Source organism: Lotus japonicus, chromosome 1 (assembly GCF_012489685.1).
Source record: "Lotus japonicus ecotype B-129 chromosome 1, LjGifu_v1.2".
Taxonomy (NCBI): Eukaryota; Viridiplantae; Streptophyta; class Magnoliopsida; order Fabales; family Fabaceae; genus Lotus; species Lotus japonicus.
Genome location: NC_080041.1, coordinates 86,531,619 through 86,551,446, shown reverse-complemented (window position 1 = coordinate 86,551,446; position 19,828 = coordinate 86,531,619). Strand labels below are relative to the sequence as shown.

The 19,828-nt window shown below is 39.1% G+C and overlaps 2 protein-coding genes across 2 annotated transcripts; both read left to right on the top strand.

Annotated features, from left to right (window-relative positions):
- The first annotated feature begins 4,379 nt into the window (after positions 1-4,379).
- Positions 4,380-13,860, top strand: LOC130727362 (uncharacterized). The gene is made up of 10 exons (XM_057578470.1): positions 4,380-5,914; positions 6,624-7,097; positions 7,212-7,513; positions 8,161-8,883; positions 8,958-9,236; positions 9,418-9,579; positions 9,831-10,769; positions 10,862-11,077; positions 12,427-12,687; positions 13,137-13,860. Exons 1-10 carry the CDS (start codon positions 4,576-4,578, stop codon positions 13,479-13,481), a joined length of 5,040 nt encoding a protein of 1,679 aa, XP_057434453.1. The 5' UTR covers positions 4,380-4,575; the 3' UTR covers positions 13,482-13,860.
- Positions 13,861-17,830: 3,970 nt separating this feature from the next.
- On the top strand, positions 17,831-19,132 carry LOC130710018 (transcription factor DIVARICATA-like). The gene is made up of 2 exons (XM_057559172.1): positions 17,831-18,216; positions 18,454-19,132. The coding sequence occupies exons 1-2, from the start codon at positions 17,831-17,833 to the stop codon at positions 19,130-19,132; spliced, it is 1,065 nt and encodes a 354-aa protein (XP_057415155.1).
- The last annotated feature ends 696 nt before the right edge of the window (positions 19,133-19,828 follow it).

Genomic DNA, 19,828 nt, shown 5'->3' with positions numbered 1-19,828 from the left:
AGGATAAAGAGAAAGCTAACGACGAAGTTCCAGGTGGAGGCTTCACATTTCAATTGGTTTGGGAAGAAGAATAGGAACGGAAAGGGGGACAAAAAGAGGAAGAGGGGTCACCTGAGAGATTTGAAGTTTTAATCTCAACTGTTATTTCATAATAAAAACAATGGCTAAGTGCCCTTAGAAGACGATACAGTTCAATTGTTTAACTCAGGAGTAGACTATAAATTATAAAATGAGTAATGCTATATGGCAGTCGTGCCATATAGCAAGACACTGCACAACCACTGTTTTTACAGTGAAATTTTATTTTTTTTGTCAGGAATTATGGGAGAAGAGTAAAAGTGCATGATTGAGTATTAATTATAACTGATAGTGCATGTAGTGCCAAAAAGGAGTTGTAAAATCCAGCATTTCCCTTATAAAATTGATTTCAAAAGACAAAAATGTACGATCACCACAAATATTAAACAGGTATAGCATAAAATCACCTTAATTATTTTGGGTCCAAAACAAATTATTTTTCTCCAATGATTTTGTTATTAAATTGACGGGCTCTGGGTTCATGTATAGAGAAAAATTGTTGTGGTCTAGCTAATGGACTTAGGCTCATGGACCTTGAAGATTTGGTCATACAAGTCAGAATCAATGGGCCTTATCTTATTGAACATTTTGAACAGAGAAAACTGCAAAGGGAGGGAGATTGACCCAAAAAAAAAGGGAGGGAGAGAATTAAAAACATTTGTGATTTGATAGCATGAGTAATTCAGTAAAAAAAAAAGTTTCTAGAATGGTTTGCTTATTTTTTTCCAAAGGCTAGTGGCAAGCCAAACGATAATTACAAATTAAGGGAATCTTAAAGAAAACACTTACAACGTAATCTTTCAGTCCCAAAAAAAAAGGGAGGGAGAGAATTAAAAACATTGGTGATTTGATAGCAAGAATAATTCAGTATAAAAATAGTTTCTATAAAGGTTTGCATTTTTTTTTTCCAAATGTTCATGGCAAGCCAAACGACACTCACAAATTAAGGGTATCAAATCTTAGAGAAAACACTTACAGTGTAACACATAAATACATAATTATTAAACAAGCTACAGTGATTTATGCCGGTTTGAGAAAACAACTTAATTAAGCGCTTATTCATAAGCTATTTTAAAAAATTTATTGAAATAAATTGAAAATAAGTTATATATAAGTATAAGCTCTTTCTCATAAGCTATCCTAACAGCATTATGAAAATAAGCTCAAAACAACTTATGGTAAGTCATAAGCTGTTTGCATAAGCTCTGCCAAACACTGTCATAAGCGTTTATGCTATCAGATATGCTCAAATAAGCTCTTTCAAACAGGGCTCTAGTACACTTCACTTGAGTGAGTGTAGTCCAACCAAACAGGACAAAGATTAAGAAAACCACCCGCAAACTCCTAAACTCTATCTTACTCTTGATCTGTTATTCTCAAAACGAAAATCTAATGTTATAACCTTTTTATCGTTTTTTCTAACATTCAAGCCTAGACACGTTTGCTTATACCTGTTCTTTGGGAGTTGGGTTTGGCACCCCACCTATGGGGCTTGGCACCCCACTTTATTAAATACGGAATTTAAAGTTCCGTATTCTCCATATTGAATACGGAACTTAAAATTCCGTACTGTATTTAAGCATGCGTGTCACATTTTCAACCACTCATTATATACTAAAACAGATACGGAATTTTATTTTCCGTATTGATACGGAAATTTAAATTCCGTATCTATTTTAGTGGGGTGCAAAGCCTAAGGGGTGGGGCTCCAAACCCAACTCCCCTGTTCTTTGGGCTCCAGCCCACCTTAATGAATTAGGTTCTTTTGATAAATAAAAAGTTTTCACAAACTCTTCTGTCTTTGAAAAAAAATAAACAAGCTCTTATGTCTTCTCAGGGTCAGGGTATGCGACTAAGAAAAAAAAAATACAAACTTCAATAGAAAAGAAATTGTCCTCATTGTTTTCTTTGTTGGGGTTGATTGTCAAGTCCCACATTACCAAATTTCTAAAATAAAGAAGGAGGTTAAAAATTAGCTATTGGAGAAGTCTTACATCGCTTACTATGGTGAAGCAAGAGGGAGACCAAGACTATATATTGAACCTAGGTTCTTTGTTTTTAGATGCACCAGTCAGTAGCACTTTAAGCTTATATCTGACTTAAGTTAAATATTTGCTTTGTGAGAGTGTGGTTGTACTGGGGCATTGGGGTGAGAGTGAGAGAAGTCTATGTGTTGTAACAATTTTCACATAGTGATAATTATTTGGTTGTCGGTTTAGACAACGGTCGTGGTTTTTCTCCGATTTTAGAGTTTCCACGTAATTTTTTTGTGTTGTGATTGTGTTTTATTTTTCTTTAGCTCCGTTGTTTCCGAACATTCTCGTGATACAATCAGGAGATAATGAGATATGGCTAAAGATGTCACTAAAAATGGAATTAAAGATAACATGTCTGTCTATGATACCAAACCATAACAATCCGGAGATATCTTCTAAACAACAGTGAATATGCAACAATTGCCTATAATATATATTTACTGTTACAGATCATGTAGTTGTCTTTTCCCTTTTAGAAAAAAAAAAGATCGTGGTCGCACATTTCCATGATAAAAAATGGAAAAAGACTCATAGGTCAAACATTAATATGTTTTATAAGTAAAGTTTCATATTCTCACTTTAAAATATCAAATTTGTGTAAGACTATGGAATACAAATGTTGTTTCTACGTTTTGTCTTGGAAATACTTTTTCCACTCAGAATGCTGCAAAACACAAAACCAACGGATATCCTTAAGGTATTTTTTATGTTCGATGGGTATAACCGTATAATTAAAAAAGAAATACTCCTTAATTCTTCACTAAACCTTAAATAGCAAAACTTTATACTTTAACTTATAATATTCACTAATTTCAAAAAAAAAAACTTATAATATTCACTAGATAATTTGTCACCCATTAATGTTGTTATAGTAATAGTATTATATATGGAACAAATGTACTACTTAATAATTTAAATAAAGTCAAATTATTGAACTGTATAAAGATACGTTTTGATATATTCATATAAGAAAGTCCCTAAAGAATAACTCGATCAAGTGGTAGGACCTATGAGACATATGGGTTGAGAAGGGAAGATTCAGGAATCGATCCTTAAAGGGTGTAATTTATCTTTTTAATATATTAAAAAAACTTCATATAAGAAGGGTTTGATTGAGTTTCCAGTTTCTGAATTTACTTATTTATGTTTGTCATCATTTTTTATAATCTCCTACAGAAACATGAGTATGGATCCTCTCCGGCATGACCCTATGCAAAACCCTAATGCAAACTTTGAATCATTGATTTTTGAAAATTAGTGGCTAAAGTTAATCAAACAGAAAAAGTCACTCATCAATTGAAATATGTATATATTACATTTTACATTCCCTTATACTACGTACACTATGTAACAGTGTCGTATCAGTTAACTTATGCGAAGTAATTATTAATTTACTACTTTCATTATACTATTTAACTTCGAACTCTTAAAGATGCTAGATGCGTCCAATGTAATTAACTTCTTCTAATCAAGTAATTATATCATTGTCAATTCATTGATCACAGTAATTAAAATAAAACATAAAATAACTAAATTTAAAAAAGACAGATAAGTTAATAACCAATTAAGTATGCTGAACGATGTGATGTAATTTCTTTTTACTCCGCTATATTTATTTATCTTTTCATTGTTTCATTCATTTTTGGTATGTAAATTTTTTTTAAAAATATTCATGTTCGATTGACTTGTCGATGTCAGAGCTGTGGTGATTAACATAATGTATCATCCCAAAAGCATCCTTAATCGATGATGGTAACCAAAGACAAATTCACCCGACTCTCAACAAGCATACCTAGGCTCATGGTATGATTCACATCACAGTTCACACTTCACACTACACCCATCCGCAAGCAAAAGAGGATGGGTAAAGTGGCTAAACCTAATTCCAACCCCTGATTGATCCAACGGTGAAAAATGCATAGCTGTAAATATCACTGGAATCAATGCGATGCAGTCCATCATATCCCATTAGTAATGGCCACTATCATGCTGCAATGACGTGGCCGTAGCTAAACAGAGGATCCAGATCCTCCTATAAGCACGTGCTCAAATCCAACCCCACCAAAACCTAGACCAATCAATCCCATCCATTCCCCCAATCCAACGGCCACAAAAAACCCCAACATTAACTCACAACCTACTCTCTCATCCATCTGAACCCAACCAATAGAATGAGCGATACACACCAAATCAAGAAGGCGCATGATTACTATCATGCGCCACCCCATTAAGAAACAAGCGAAAAACGAAACACGCAAGCCACTATCGTACGCCTTCATTGTCCAAACCTGTGTGGTGTTGTCTTGTGTTGTGTGTGTGTGTGCTCTCTCTCTTCTTCTCATTCTCTCTCTACCTCCTTCGTCTTCTCGTCTCGTTCGTCTCGTTTCTCTTCTCAGGTTTTCATTCACTCGCACGAAAACTGGTACGAAACGCGAAGAAGAAGAAACCGGAGTCGGAGACAATGAAGCACACTTCATCAGAGGCGGTTCCGTCGCTATCCGCCGCGCCGTCTTTCACGGAGGCGGCGGCGGCGGCGACGTCGTCATCGTCATCCTCAGCGGCGGCGGAGGACCTTGTTTTGGGGTCAAGAGACGGTGGCGGCGCGCAGGAGACGGTGGCCGTCGATCGACGAGGAGAGTACTCCGCCGTGTGCAGATGGACGGTGCACAATTTCCCGAGGATAAAAGCTAGGGCACTGTGGAGCAAGTACTTCGAGGTAGGAGGCTACGATTGCCGCCTCTTGATATACCCTAAGGGTGATTCTCAAGCTCTTCCAGGTTACATCTCCATCTACCTCCAAATCATGGACCCTCGCGGCACCTCTTCTTCCAAATGGGACTGTTTCGCGAGTTATCGCTTGGCGATTGTTAACCTCGTTGATGATTCCAAGAGCATTCATCGCGATTCATGGCATAGATTCTCTAGTAAGAAGAAATCGCATGGTTGGTGTGATTTCACGCCTTCTTCCACTGTTTTCGATCCCAAATTGGGGTATCTGTTCAACACTGATTCTGTTTTGATCACTGCTGATATTCTTATTCTTAACGAGTCGGTTAGTTTTAGTCGCGATAACAATGAGTTGCAGTCCTCGTCGTCGTCTTCATCGTTGTCTTCGAGTTCTTCGGTTGTTGTGGGTCCTGTGAGTGATGTTTTGAGTGGGAAGTTCACCTGGAAGGTGCATAATTTTAGCTTGTTTAAGGATATGATCAGGACACAGAAGATAATGAGCCCGGTTTTTCCAGCTGGGGAGTGTAATTTGAGGATTAGTGTGTACCAGAGCACGGTGAATGGGGTTGATCATCTTTCAATGTGTTTGGAGAGCAAGGATACTGATAAGACTGCGGCGCTGTCTGATAGGAGTTGCTGGTGTTTGTTTAGAATGTCTGTGTTGAACCAGAAGCCCGGTTCGAATCACACGCATAGGGACTCATATGGTCGGTTTGCGGCTGATAATAAGAGTGGTGATAACACCAGCTTGGGGTGGAATGATTATATGAAGATGTCGGATTTCGTTGGGTCTGATTCAGGGTTCCTGGTGGATGACACTGCGGTTTTTAGTACCTCATTTCATGTGATCAAGGAGTTTAGCAGTTTTTCCAAGAATGGGGCTGTGATTGCTGGGAGAAGTGGAAGTGGTGCGAGGAAGTCAGATGGTCATATTGGAAAGTTCACTTGGAGGATTGAAAATTTCACAAGGTTGAAAGATTTACTGAAGAAGAGGAAAATTACGGGTCTTTGTATCAAGAGCCGGAGGTTTCAGATTGGTAATAGGGATTGTCGCCTTATTGTGTATCCACGAGGTGTGCCATTTTACTGCTATGCGGGCCATTTGATTTGCTTTGTAAATAACCATTTGAAATATGCTGTTTTGTTGATCAGTTTTAATACCATTAGATATTGTCATAATTCAACTATTCCAAAAGTTTATGCTGTTTAGGTGAAGATATATTGATGATTTTGTATTATATTTCTAACACAAACACTTCACGCAAGAGTCAATTGGGCTTGAAGCGATGATAATGAACAGGCCCACCTACCATATGCTGAAATTCAACTTTTTATTATAATAATAGGAGCAACAAGATTTGAACTCTAGACCTCTTGGTCATAGAGGCCCTAATAGTATCTTGTAAAACAACTGTCCAAAAATTTAAGTGGTTTGGGTGAAGTCCTGAAGACACGTGAATGATTTTATAATATATATCTAGTAGATATGATCTTTTTTGGCATTTATTTTGGTATGATTTTTGCCTATACGGATGAAATGGAAGGAGCTTACTTGCTGCATTTGTGAGCTTTTTTTCCCGCTGAACACTTCATCATTGTATATCTACTGATGTTACGTGGCAACTGCCACCATGAGTATGAATCATAATATAGACTCTGTTTCTCATTGCATGAATATAGTCCTGTCCTTGCACTCAGATTATTTCAATACCGTGATAAAATGTTGAGATTGGGACGAAAAAAGGAGTCTGATAAGTTTTTATATGGTTTTGATGTTACCAGGGCAGTCTCAGCCACCATGTCACCTTTCAGTGTTTCTTGAAGTTACAGACTCAAGAAATACTTCCAGTGATTGGAGTTGTTTTGTTAGTCATCGTTTGTCAGTTGTGAACCAGAGAATGGAGGATAAATCTGTCACCAAGGAATCTCAGAACCGCTACTCCAAAGCTGCAAAGGATTGGGGATGGCGTGAATTTGTGACCCTGACAAGTCTCTTCGATCAAGATTCAGGTTTTCTTGTCCAGGACACTGTCATATTTTCAGCTGAAGTTCTTATATTGAAAGAGACATCAATAATGCAGGATTTTGCTGAGCATGATTCCGAGCCAAGCAGCAGTGGCTCCTCTATTGATAGCCATGGGAAAAGAAGCTCGTTTACATGGAAAGTGGAGAATTTCCTTTCCTTTAAGGATATAATGGAAACTCGAAAAATCTTTAGTAAATTCTTTCAGGCTGGTGGATGCGAGCTTCGCATTGGTAGGTGTTTATTGCGCTGCTATTATCTCCATCATTTTTTTATTCACTGTCAGAAGTAATTGCAAACTTTTGCATTCTTGTTATTGATTCTAATCTTTTGTTTCCTTGACCCAGGTGTGTATGAATCATTTGACACCATATGCATATATTTGGAGAGTGACCAGGCTGTTGGTAGTGATCCTGATAAAAACTTCTGGGTCAGATACAGAATGGCTGTTGTGAATCAAAAGAACCCGGCCAAGACTGTGTGGAAAGAATCTTCTATCTGCACAAAGACATGGAATAATTCTGTTTTGCAATTCATGAAGGTGTCTGATATGTTAGAAGCTGATGCTGGCTTTCTTGTCCGTGACACTGTTGTTTTTGTATGTGAAATATTGGATTGCTGCCCTTGGTTTGAGTTTTCAGATTTAGAGGTAAGTCCTTTTGCTATTGCCTCATATGTTACCTTGTGCATGCAATCAATTGATAGATACCGAATATCCTCTCCCTTGTGCTATTTTTCTATGTCCTTCGACTGTCTATAGGATGTCATATTCTTCACTTTAGATATAAAAGTGCCTGTATATGTGCGTGGCTATCTATTTGACCCTGGCTCTTTTGCTTCTGACATGGCACTAATTTAACATATAATGTCTGGTTTTTGCATCTTATTTATATGCATGGCTATCTATGATTGGAACAAGCAAGTTAAGAAATATGGCCTCTTCCTTGGAACTTTTGCTTGTTATTAGCTGATAAGATGGATGGAACCAGCTGATATGTGACTCACGAGTTACAGAAGTTGATTAATGCTTCAGTTCATAATTTTGCATCCCTTGTTCTTCTTAATGTACAATAAAACTTGTAAGCATTTTCTATCCCACACCTTAGCCATATGATATAATTATCACCGTCTTTCATGAAAGAAAAAAAATGCTTATATGTTTTGCCTCTTTGCTCATTTGTTTGAAGTCTAAAGTTTTTGTTATGAATTTTATTACACCCGCTGGTTGTATTAAATACTTCTCACTCTTACTGTGAGGTTGCTCATGCCTCTTCTAATCGGGTCTTAAATGTACAGGTTTTAGCTTCGGAGGATGATCAAGATGCATTGACAACTGATCCTGATGAACTGCTCGACTCTGAAGACAGTGAAGGGATAAGTGGAGATGAGGAAGATATATTCAGAAATCTTCTTTCTCGAGCTGGATTTCATTTAACATATGGAGATAATCCTTCACAGCCACAGGTTACTTTAAGAGAGAAACTTTTGATGGATGCTGGTGCTATTGCTGGGTTTCTGACCGGACTACGGGTTTATCTTGATGATCCTGCAAAAGTTAAGCGTTTACTTCTACCTACCAAGCTCTCTGGTAGTTGTGATGGGAAGAAGACCACCAAGGCTGATGAGTCTTCCCCGAGTTTAATGAATTTGCTGATGGGAGTTAAAGTATTACAGCAAGCAATCGTTGATTTACTATTGGATATAATGGTTGAGTGCTGCCAACCTTCTGAAGTGGGCCCTGTTTCTGATTCTGTTGATGCATGCGCAAAACCTTCTCCTGACACTAATGGAGCTGCTAGTCCTCTTGTCTGTGATAGAGAAAATAGAGTAGCGAAGTCTGCACAAACTCCTGTTCATGAGAGATTGGATTCTACTGTGGAAGAAAGCAGTAGTACATCTGCTGTTCAGAGCTCTGATTTAAATAGTAATGGTATTCAGGAAAAAGCTCTTCCTGGACAGCCCACTTGTCCGCCAGAAACATCTGCTGCCAGTTCGGAAAATGCGTCTTTCCGGTCAAAGGTATGAATTTATATTCGTAAGATGTAGTTTTATTGATGATATCTATGGTTTTGACTGTGAATTTGGAACTTCAGACCAAGTGGCCAGAACAATCTGAGGAGCTCTTAGGTTTGATTGTAAACTCACTAAGAGCTTTAGATGGGGCTGTTCCGCAAGGCTGTCCCGAGCCAAGACGGCGACCTCAGTCTGCACAGAAAATTGCTCTTGTATTGGACAAGGCTCCTAAGCATTTGCAAGCGGACCTTGTTGCTCTGGTTCCCAAATTGGTTGAGCAGTCGGAGCATCCAGTTGCTGCATGTGCACTTCTTGAGCGACTTCAAAAGCCAGATGCAGAACCTGCATTACGAATACCTGTGAGATAGACTATTGTTCTTTTTCAGTGTCTTGTTTGAATTGTTTTGTAGTATAGTTTTAATTTCAGGGAACACAATCATCAATTTTTGATATACTTGGGCTACATTTCCACCATACCAACACTACACTGAATATGGTTTCATTGTTTTTCTCCCACTGATGGTTTTTTTTATTTCTTAGGTTTTTGGGGCTCTTAGTCAATTGGAGTGTGGGAGCGAAGTGTGGGAGCGTATTCTGTTTCAGTCATTTGAACTTTTAACAGACTCAAATGAAGAACCCCTCACTGCGACTATAGATTTTATATTCAAAGCGGCATCTCAATGTCAACACCTCTCTGAAGCAGTAAGCTTGAAGATATTTGGAAATTGCACCCTCTTTCTTTATTTACTTGGAATTTAATTTTGATGCGTTGCCAATGCTAAATGAGTTTTATGCAATAATGTGTTGCCACATCATTTAATGAGTTTGACAAACTCATTAATATAAAGAAGTTTTACACTAACCACTCATCAAAATAATTCCATATACTTCTTGTCTTCTTCCCCAAATGTTTTATGAAGTGTTTGTAACATTATTTTTTCCCCTGTATGTAGGTTAGGTCGGTTCGCGTCAGGCTAAAAAATCTAGGCCTCGAGGTGTCACCTTGTGTCCTTGATTTTTTGAGCAAGACTATAAATAGTTGGGGGGATGTTGCTGAAACCATACTTAGGGATATTGACTGTGATGATGATTATGGGGATAGTTTCCCTGCTCTGCCATGTGGGATTTTTGTATTTGGTGAACATGGCTCTGCTCCTACTGGAGTGCATGTGGTTGATGAGCAGACTTTTCGTGCTAGTCGTCATTTTTCTGATATTTATATACTGTTTGAGATGTTATCTATTCCTTGTCTTGCTGTTGAAGCTTCTCAAACATTCGAGAGAGCTGTAGCTCGAGGTGCAATAGGTGCTCAGTCTGTAGCTCTGGTATTGGAAAGTCGTCTTTCTCAAAGATTGAACAATAATGCTAGATTTATTTCTGAAAACTTTCAACATTCTGATGGTGCGACGGAGGTAGATGCTTGTGAGCAATTGGGTGTTCAAAGGGATGATTTTACTTCAGTTCTTGGTCTTGCTGAAACGCTGGCCCTCTCCAGAGACCCATGTGTGAAAGAATTTGTGAAATTGCTCTACATGATACTCTTCAGATGGTATGCTAATGAATCTTATCGGGGGAGGATGCTGAAGAGGCTTGTTGACCGTGCCACCAGCACTTCTGATAATGGTCGTGAAGTAGATTTTGATTTGGATATCTTGGTTACTTTGGTCTGCGAGGAGCAGGAGATTATTAGGCCTGTTTTGAGTATGATGCGTGAAGTTGCTGAACTTGCAAATGTTGATCGGGCTGCTCTATGGCACCAGCTATGCTCTAGTGAAGATGAAATTATTCGCATCCGTGAGGAAAGCAAAACTGAGATTTCTAATATGGCTAAGGAAAAAGCTACTATATCACAAAAGCTGAGTGAATCTGAGGCCACAAGCAATCGTCTCAAGGTATTTCATTCTTAGCTGATGATAATATATTGTTGTTATCTCGTTAATTTCTGCTGGAGAACTTATGTCTGATGCACTTCATGACTCAACAGTCTGAAATGAGAGCTGAGTTAGACCGGTTTTCTCGGGAGAAGAAGGAACTTACAGAACAAGTTCAAGAAATTGAGAGTCAGCTTGAGTGGCTTCGCTCGGAGAGGGATGATGAAAAAGTAAAGCTCTCTGCTGAGAAGAAAGTTCTCCAAGACCGTTTACATGATGCAGATACCCAACTTTCTCAATTGAAGTCTCGGAAACGTGATGAATTAAAGGTATTATTTGAAATCCTAATTTTAGTTGCTGCTACATTTTTTAAAATAAAGAAACTCAGTTATGCTGATGTTAAATGCTGTGCAGTATTTGTTACTGGGCTACAAGCTTATATGTTAGCAGACCTCCTATTTAGAGGGTCTATGTTACTGTGAACTAGGAGGGATGATTAGGCATGTCTGCCTTGCCGATTTAATTATATATTTGGGACTATAGTGCCTTGCCGATTTAATTATATATTTGGGACTATAGGTATATAAATTATAAATTACGTTACATGATACAATTCATGATTTAGAAAATAATACCAGAATAAAAAGGGTACGAGTGAGAGAAAGGGCATCTTCTTGGAAGTTAGTTTATTAGAACTTAGAAAGAGAGGATCCTGGCTTTCAAATTGCCACTCTATAGAGAAGTGTGCCCTCTCCTTGTGTTCTGCGTTCGTCAATAAAGATTGTCATCCATGTTCCTAGAATTTAGATGCATGCCTTGTAGGTTATCATTACATATTGCCGATCCTGCATCTTGAATAGGGAGTAGTAATATTACAGTTAAATTTTAGTTTGACTTGACATATATGCTTATGTGCTAAGGTTTCCAAAATCCAAAGCTTCTTTATGCTCCATTCTGGGGGAACTGCAGATTTTATACTAGTTCTTGAGCTTGAGCATCAATTTAATACTTCTGTCCTTGCTTTATATGGCTATCCAATAATTCTTGCTGTGTCTTTTCCGCCTCCTCACATCCTTCGCCTAGTCTCTGACATAGGTAGAGATGTAGTCTTCATGCCTCTTTTTGGCCATTTCCTCGAAGATAGTTTTCAGTCATTTTCATCTGATTGATTATTCCTCTTGTAGGATGGAGTTTGATCATTGCTACCTTAGATCTTCTAATTATATAATAATTTCAATACACTGTTTGACTGGGCTTAAATATTTGTCCAACCTTCAAACCCAGAGTGCTTTTTTGTGGGGGACATGTTAGTGGTACAACCACTCCTTGACTTAGCTTAAGTTTTTAAAAAAGTTGTTTCTTGAATCTTAAGCCAATATGCTATCCAGCCCTTTTTCCGAGCCATCCTTTATTTAGTTTATCAAATAACTCTAAAAAATGTGATTAATTATGTTATCTTCTCTTTTACTTTTTTGTGAATTTTAAAGCCTTCAGCTATCTGAAGCATCAATGGGTACTTAAAATATATTATAGAAAAGATATGTATCTATTTTCTGAGACAGCAGTCTTGAATGTGGTGAACCTGTGAAAGAAAAGACTACTGCATTTTTTGTTCTGAGTTTGGTTACTGTGCTATTGTGTGTCTAATGGGGTCAATCACAATTTGTATCATGTGCAGAAAGTGGTGAAGGAGAAAAATGCACTAGCTGAAAGATTGAAGAATGCTGAAGCTGCTCGGAAGAGATTTGATGAAGAATTGAAAAGATTTGCAACAGAGAACGTGACTCGGGAAGAAATCCGTCAATCACTTGAGGATGAAGTTCGTAGATTGACTCAAACAGTTGGACAAACTGAGGGAGAAAAACGGGAAAAGGAAGAGCAGATTGCTAGGTGCGAAGCATATATTGATGGCATGGAATCGAAGTTGCAGGCGTGCCAGGTTTGCATTATCTTAAAAGTTGAACCTTTAATTTATTATTACTATTATAATGTGATATTTTTAATCATATGATGTCTACTGCATAATTGCATGTCCAAGTCATATGATGAGCTTAAGCATATTTCACTGGTTTTACCTCCTCTTTTGAACTACTACTTTGTGTGATATGTAAAATCAACCCGTTTGAATGCAATTTAAAGAGCACTATTAGAAGCTTTATTTAGTGCTTTTTCTAATAGACAAGCTCCAATAACTCCGCATCCAAACGGGCTCAGACTTATTGGAGCTTATTAACTATTAAAAACACTAGATAAGCTCCAATAAGTGCTCTTTGGTTTGCATCCAAACGTGTTGATAGTCTAGCCAATGTTTCCTGCTATAATGTTGTGCTTTTATGATCATACTCTGGTAGGCTTTGGTTGGTTAATGCCTGTGTTTTCCTTTTGCAGCAATATATTCACACACTTGAGCACTCACTCCAGGAGGAAATGTCTCGACATGCCCCTCTATATGGTGCTGGTCTGGAAGCTCTATCAATGAAAGAGTTGGAAACAATATCACGAATTCATGAAGAAGGGCTAAGGCAGATCCATGCCCTTCAGCAGCGTAAAGGGAGTCCGGCTGGGAGTCCTCTTTTGACTCCCCATGCTCACCCTCACAACCATGGATTATATCCGGCTGCGTCACCCCCAATGGCTGTGGGGCTGCCTCCCTCAATCATCCCAAATGGCGTTGGGATCCATAGCAACGGGCATGTGAATGGTGCTGTTGGCCCCTGGTTTAACCACCCTTGAGTTTTTAGGTCATAGGTTGTTTATTCTTTTTTGAGTTAATTTCTTTGGCATTTTGGCTGATAGAACTGTTGGTGTTGGAGTAGGGTTAGAAGGGTCGGGTGAAATTTTGCCTTACAATGTTACCAGTGGGACTATCAGTTGCAAATGCCATCCTCATTTGCGCCTACTTTTTGAGGGTGAAAAGAAGTTACAGGCTTTTTTCTTTTCTTCTTTTTAATGTTTCCACAGTTATTATATCTTTACTTTTACAGTGTTACTACACAGTGTGGCCAAAGTGGTTGAATCTATTTTATCCTGGGCCAGAAGTGAAGCGCTGTAAGAAATCTTGATTGATTCTAGCTTTTAATACGTAATCAACAAAGAAAATCCTTTGCCCTCATGTTGCAGGTTGTGTTTGAGTTACATATGCTCCAATATTATCCCCTCAAAGTGGCAGTTTCAAGATCTATGTTAATCTCTGATCATGATCACATGGTGATCAAAGTTATATTTAAATTTTACTTTAAATTCAATAAAATTAAAACTAAAGAATTAGAATAAGAAAAAATATTATAGAATTTGAATTTAAAAATGAAAATCAGAACATTTGATGAAAATTTTCCAAATTTTAAATTGTGATGATGTATTAATTAAGTTTAACTATTAAACTTCAATTTATATAATTGGGTAATAAGTAACATTTGAAATCATAGGGTGATGATTTGACTTTTAGCTGAAAAAAAAGAATTGATTTTATATTACAATAATGATTAGAAATAAAAGTAAAACTGGTGAACAGATAAGCTTATGCAACTTAGCTTATAAGGTGATCACTAAGGTCTTGGTGAACAGATTCCGACCCCTTCTTTCAGAGTTGGTGGGACCTCTACAGGGGAGTTTTATTCCGGGAAGGGGAACGCAAGATAACATAATTCTGGCGCAGGAGGTTATGCATACTATCCATACTCACAAGAGAAGTGGCGGGTTAGTAGCAATAAAGATTGATTTAGAGAAGGCATATGATCGAGTCAGTTGGGATTTCCTTCGGGCCACCTCGCATGATTTTGGGTTTCCACCATCTACTGAAGCTCTTATTATGTGGGGTGTTCAATCCTCTAGCATTTCTGTGTTGTGGAATGGAGGCAAACTTGAGTCATTTGCTCCACAAAGAGGACTCAGACAGGGTGACCCCCTGTCACCTTATTTGTTTGTGCTATGCATGGAGCGTCTTGCCATTCAGATCCAGCGGCTGGTTGAGGAGAAGAGATGGCATCCAGTTCGAGTCATGCGAGAGGGAATAGGTATTTCTCATCTATTCTTTGCAGATGATGTCCTACTGTTCTGTCAAGCATCTAATGACCAGATGCAATTGGTCTCTGACACATTGAATAGTTTTTGTGAGGCTTCTGGGATGAAGGTTAACTTGGAAAAGTCACGGATATTATGCTCATCTAATGTTGACCACCGGAGGAAGCAACAACTCTCTGATATATCTGGATTTAGCATGGCAGGCGACCTTGGGAAATACTTGGGCATTCCTTTTCTCAAAGGGCGGGTGACCAGAGAAGACTTCGCTCCCATCATAGACAAGATCAACTCGAGATTGGCATCTTGGAAAGGCAAGCTTCTCAACAAGGCGGGGCGGCTATGTTTGGCCAAGTCGGTGTTGTCTTCTTTGCCGGTGTATACTATGCAATCGCTTTGGCTTCCGGAAGCGATTTGTGATCATGTAGATGAGATTAGGGATGGCAATGGGTCGGGTAGGGTGCGGGTTTTGCCAAACCCAAACCCAAACCCGAAATAAAAAACCCACACCCGCACCCGCACCCGAACCCGAAATGGGTGGTGAACTTAAACCCACACCCGAACCCATTGGGTTTCGGGTTCACCCGACCCGTACCCACACCCGCACACAACCTCAAACAAACAGTTGAACTCGGAAACCCGACCTGAAAAAGACTGTGAAGAGAGCTATATTATGTAATGTAACATTGTAATTGCCATGTTACTGTTAAATTAATATGCAAGATACTGCATATATTGTATTGCACAAGCAGAATACTTAGGTTTCACTTATACAGATCCGGGTTCGGGTAGGGTTCGGGTGCGGGTTTGGCCAAACCCAAACCCGAACCCGGAAGTGATCGGGTAAAACCCGAACCCGAACCCGAACCCATTTAACTCGGGTTTTCACCCAAGAAATCGGGTCGGGTCGGGTCGGGTGCCCATGGGTTCGGGCTTCTCTGCCATCCCTAGATGAGATGGTGAGGAACTGCATCTGGTCTAAGGGGAATAGCAACAGAAGCTGGAACTTAGTTGCATGGAAGGACATCACACAGCCGAAAGATAGAGGAGGTTTGGGCATCCGTAGTGCGAGGCTGAATAATGAAGCTCTCTTGGGGAAACTGGTTGAGAGTATGCTCCATGAGAAAGATAAATTGTGGGTGGGAGTGTTATCTGATAAATATTTAAAGAATGTGTCAGTTTTGAATGCAGAACACAAGCAGGGGGAGTCTTATGTATGGCGGGGTATAGTGAGGGCAAAAAACAGCGGTGGCGAATGGCTATGGAGTGAGCTTGGGAGATGGCAGCTCGTCCCTATGGTATAGTGACTGGCTTGGCACAGGTCCTTTAGCCTCTCGTGTTCCATTTGTCCACATAACGGACACTGAATTACGGGTGGCAGATTTGTGGCAGGGGGCGTTGGGATTTTCAGCTGTTGTACACGTAGCTCTCGCCAGAGATTCAGGAGGAGATTAGGAAGGTGGCGGTGCCAGCCCAACATGAAGGTCCAGACCAGATTCTGTGGAAAGGTGCGAACGATGGACGCTATTCAACGGCAACAGCGTATGAATTGCTGGCGGGGAATGAGACACAGTCGTCCAGAGTTTGGAAATTGATTTGGAAATGTCGTGCTCCAGAAAAGGTTCGTGTCTTCTTATGGTTGGCGGCAAGGGAGTCGCTGCCGACAAACCAAAGGAGACAGCGTTGCAATCTAACACCGTCAGCGGCGTGTGGCCGATGTGGAGCTCTAGTTGAGGACGTTGAGCACATACTTCGCTCCTGTCCTGTTGCCCAGCAGGTATGGAACCTGTATCGCGCACTGTTGCCTTCATCTCCTGCAGGGTTAGCATTTCGTCCCTGGCTAGCTTCTCAGCTGCAACACGTGGATCATGCGCTTGCTTGTGCAGTGTTGTGGAATTTGTGGACTTAGCGAAATAATGCTGTTTTCGAACCGAATCCTTGGACGCTTCCTGTGGTCTTACGGAAAATTCAGAATGCCGTGATCGAATTTCAGAGATGGGGGAGGATGAACGGAAACGCAGGGGATGCCCAGACATCGTTTGCGCATGAAGAAGCGGGTAGTGTGGAATTGTGTACGGACGGGAGCATAGTTCCGGGGTCGAATACTCTTGGTGGCGGTGGGTGGTTCGCAATTGTGAGGGTCGTTGGGTCTCTGGTTTTGCGGTGGCGTCCGCGGGCGGTGACGCGTTTTTGGCGGAGGTTCGAGCCCTATATGATGGCTTGAACCATGTTTGGAATTTGGGCTTTCGTAAGGTGGTATGTTCCTCTGATTGTGCAGAATTGGTTGCAGTAGTATCGGGGACGCAGGATGTCAATCAGTTTTGGCATAGAGATATGATTCAGAGGATCAGAGAGATTCTTCAGTGTAGTTGGCATGTGTCCGTGCGTTATATCCCTCGCGAGGAGAATGCGGTGGCGGATGCGTTAGCTAAGTATGCAGCTCGAGTTAATTGCAGCTGGCGAGTGTGGAGATTGCCTCCGGCATTTGTAGTGTGCTTGCTTTGCCAGGACGTTCTTGCTTAGTTAGTTTGTTTAGTTGTTTCATTTTCATTTGTAACCGAAAAAGAGAAATAAAAGTAAAAAAACAATCAGAATAGAAAGTGTGGGCCGGGGCAAAATTTAGAAAATAGATCGATTAAAGGACAACTAAACAAAGTTCAATAAATTCAACAAATTTTCAATTCAATTCATTTTTCTTACTATCTAACCGTCTAGCTAAAACGACTAGTAAAAAGTTGTATTTTTTAAACGTAAATAATAAAATTTTAGTTGAGATAAAACACCTCCAGCTTTTTTTGTGGATCCACATGTAAATTTTGACCGGTTAAAACTAACATCTGTTGTAGGTTACTTAATTTTAAAATAATGAATAAATTAATGATTTAAGGAGAAAAAGTTGGAGTGAAAATTTTAATCAGTTATTCGGTTATAACTAACAATTGTTAGATTACTTTAAAGTCTGAATAGCGACTCTAAAGAGACCACTCTTATAGTTCAGTCGTTTTGGTGCATTTCTTTGAAATTTTTGGTTTTCATATTCTCTAATTGGTGGTGAGGTTGAAGATATGGGAACTCGGTATTCACCTTGTTTCATGTCAAATTGCTATGTTCAAGAGGAGTGCAATCAAGAATGGACTGAAGAAGAAGAAAAGACGTTTGAATACGCTCTTGCTATATTTGATGAAGGTACACCTCTCCGTTGGGAGAATGTGGCAGCCATGATCCCAAGAAAAACTGTTCCTGATGTGATCATGCACTACAAGAAACTGGAAGAAGATACATGTGGTATAGAAGCTGGTCCAGTTCCACCTTTTCTTGACTCTTCTTTCTCGTCGGAGATGGCGGTTGGTGGCCATAGTGATGGAGGAAGGAGGAAGAGGTCCGCTACTGAATCGAGTTCTGAGTATAATAAGAGAAAGAAGGTGCTTCATTGGACAGAAGATGAACACAAGTGAGTTGATCATTACTTGTCTTTATATTATTTTTTTCTTTCTTTATGTTTCACGTTCAGAACATTAGAAAAATTGTTGACGTGTTAAATATAAATTTAATTTAGTTGATTTAGGTTTGATTTTTATGCAATTTCAACTTTCAATTATTGCGAAAGTGAGTTTTCTTTCTGTTTTCTGCAAAGAAAAAGAAAATTCCGGTCCAATTCTTAACATGAGTTTTTGGTATTGAATTTCAGGCTCTTTCTTATGGGAGTTCAAGAGTGTGGCAAAGGGGCTTGGAGGAATATCGCTCGGAAGTTTGTGGTGACAAGGACTCCTACCCAAGTAGCAAGCCATGCTCAAAAGTACTATATCAGACAAAAGCTTTCTGTAGGAGGGAAAGATGACAACAAAAGGAGATCTAGTATCCATGATATCACACTTGATATTATGAAAAATACCACACCAATTGAAGACAAGTCTCTTCCATTAATTAAAGAGTCTCAAATATTGCATTCACCGCTGCCGCAACAGATGAAGGAGACTAGCATCCAAAATGTGCAACCTAAATATTGGATTAATTGTGACCGCAACAATGATCAGCCTATGGTTTTCAATCCAAGCAACTATGAAATGTCCATGTTATCTTCTCAAATAATGCCTTCACCGCAGCTGGAGAAGACTAGCATCGAAAATGTGCAACCTGAATGGAATAATGTTGGTCACAACAATAATCAACTCATGGTTTTCAATACAAACAATGACTATGAAGTTGGAGGGGCGGAACATAAGAAAACTAGCATACAAAACAATGATTGTGATCAGCTCATGGTTTTCAATCGAAGCAACGATGAAATGTCTTCCCAATACCATGGAGTTACAGGCGCACAAGATCTATATGAAATTTATTTCCATTTTACTTGTGCCAAGCGATAATCTTCAGGTTTCAAGATGGCTTCTAACTAGTGACTTTGATAATGACGTTATTTGGGGCATTTAACTTCTATATTGTAATAGTTAATGCCAACATTTATCATGTATATTAAACATCATATTTCTTTCATTCAAAAGTAACCTTTCATGTTTATCTCATAGTTTTAAGGTTAATATGTCTATTTTTGCGTAGAATCAATTTGAATTTACCCTTTGGGGGGGGGGGGGGTAATTGTATTGGAGTATCAATGGAAAAGGGTACCTGGAGCTGGTGAAATGGTCATTCATTTGTTTATATTATTGCTCATGCTTTTTTCTTTCTTTCTGTGGGCTGTTCTTCCTCTGGTCTTGTTGGTCCTTCTGGTTTTTAATCAACCTCACTGTTATCACATGTGAACTTTGAAGATGTTGGTAATTGTGATCATTTAGTTTAGTTTGAGGCTTCATTTTTTTTGGATTGTTTTGCCTCATTTAGTGTGAGGTTTCATTTTTGGATTGTTTTTTAGCTGTCTTTGAAGAGTCTGGACTTTCTTTTTATTTTTTGGTGTTAACAAAAGGAGGCGTGCTAGGCAGTGCGAAATGAAACACACGATTGTCATATATAACATACTTCTCTGTTTTAAGAAGAAAATATACTATATTAAATAGTAAATTATAATGTATGGATTTGAGAGAAAGAAAAGGCAGTGCTTATTCTTA

Coding starts and splice junctions, on each gene's coding strand:
- LOC130727362 (XM_057578470.1), top strand. CDS start 4,576: ATGAAGCACACTTCATCAGAGGCGGTTCCGTCGCTATCCGCCGCGCCG. Junction 9,580..9,830: donor GTCAACACCTCTCTGAAGCA/GTAAGCTTGAAG, acceptor CCCTGTATGTAG/GTTAGGTCGGTTCGCGTCAG. Junction 10,770..10,861: donor CCACAAGCAATCGTCTCAAG/GTATTTCATTCT, acceptor ATGACTCAACAG/TCTGAAATGAGAGCTGAGTT.
- LOC130710018 (XM_057559172.1), top strand. CDS start 17,831: ATGGGAACTCGGTATTCACCTTGTTTCATGTCAAATTGCTATGTTCAA. Junction 18,217..18,453: donor TGGACAGAAGATGAACACAA/GTGAGTTGATCA, acceptor ATTGAATTTCAG/GCTCTTTCTTATGGGAGTTC.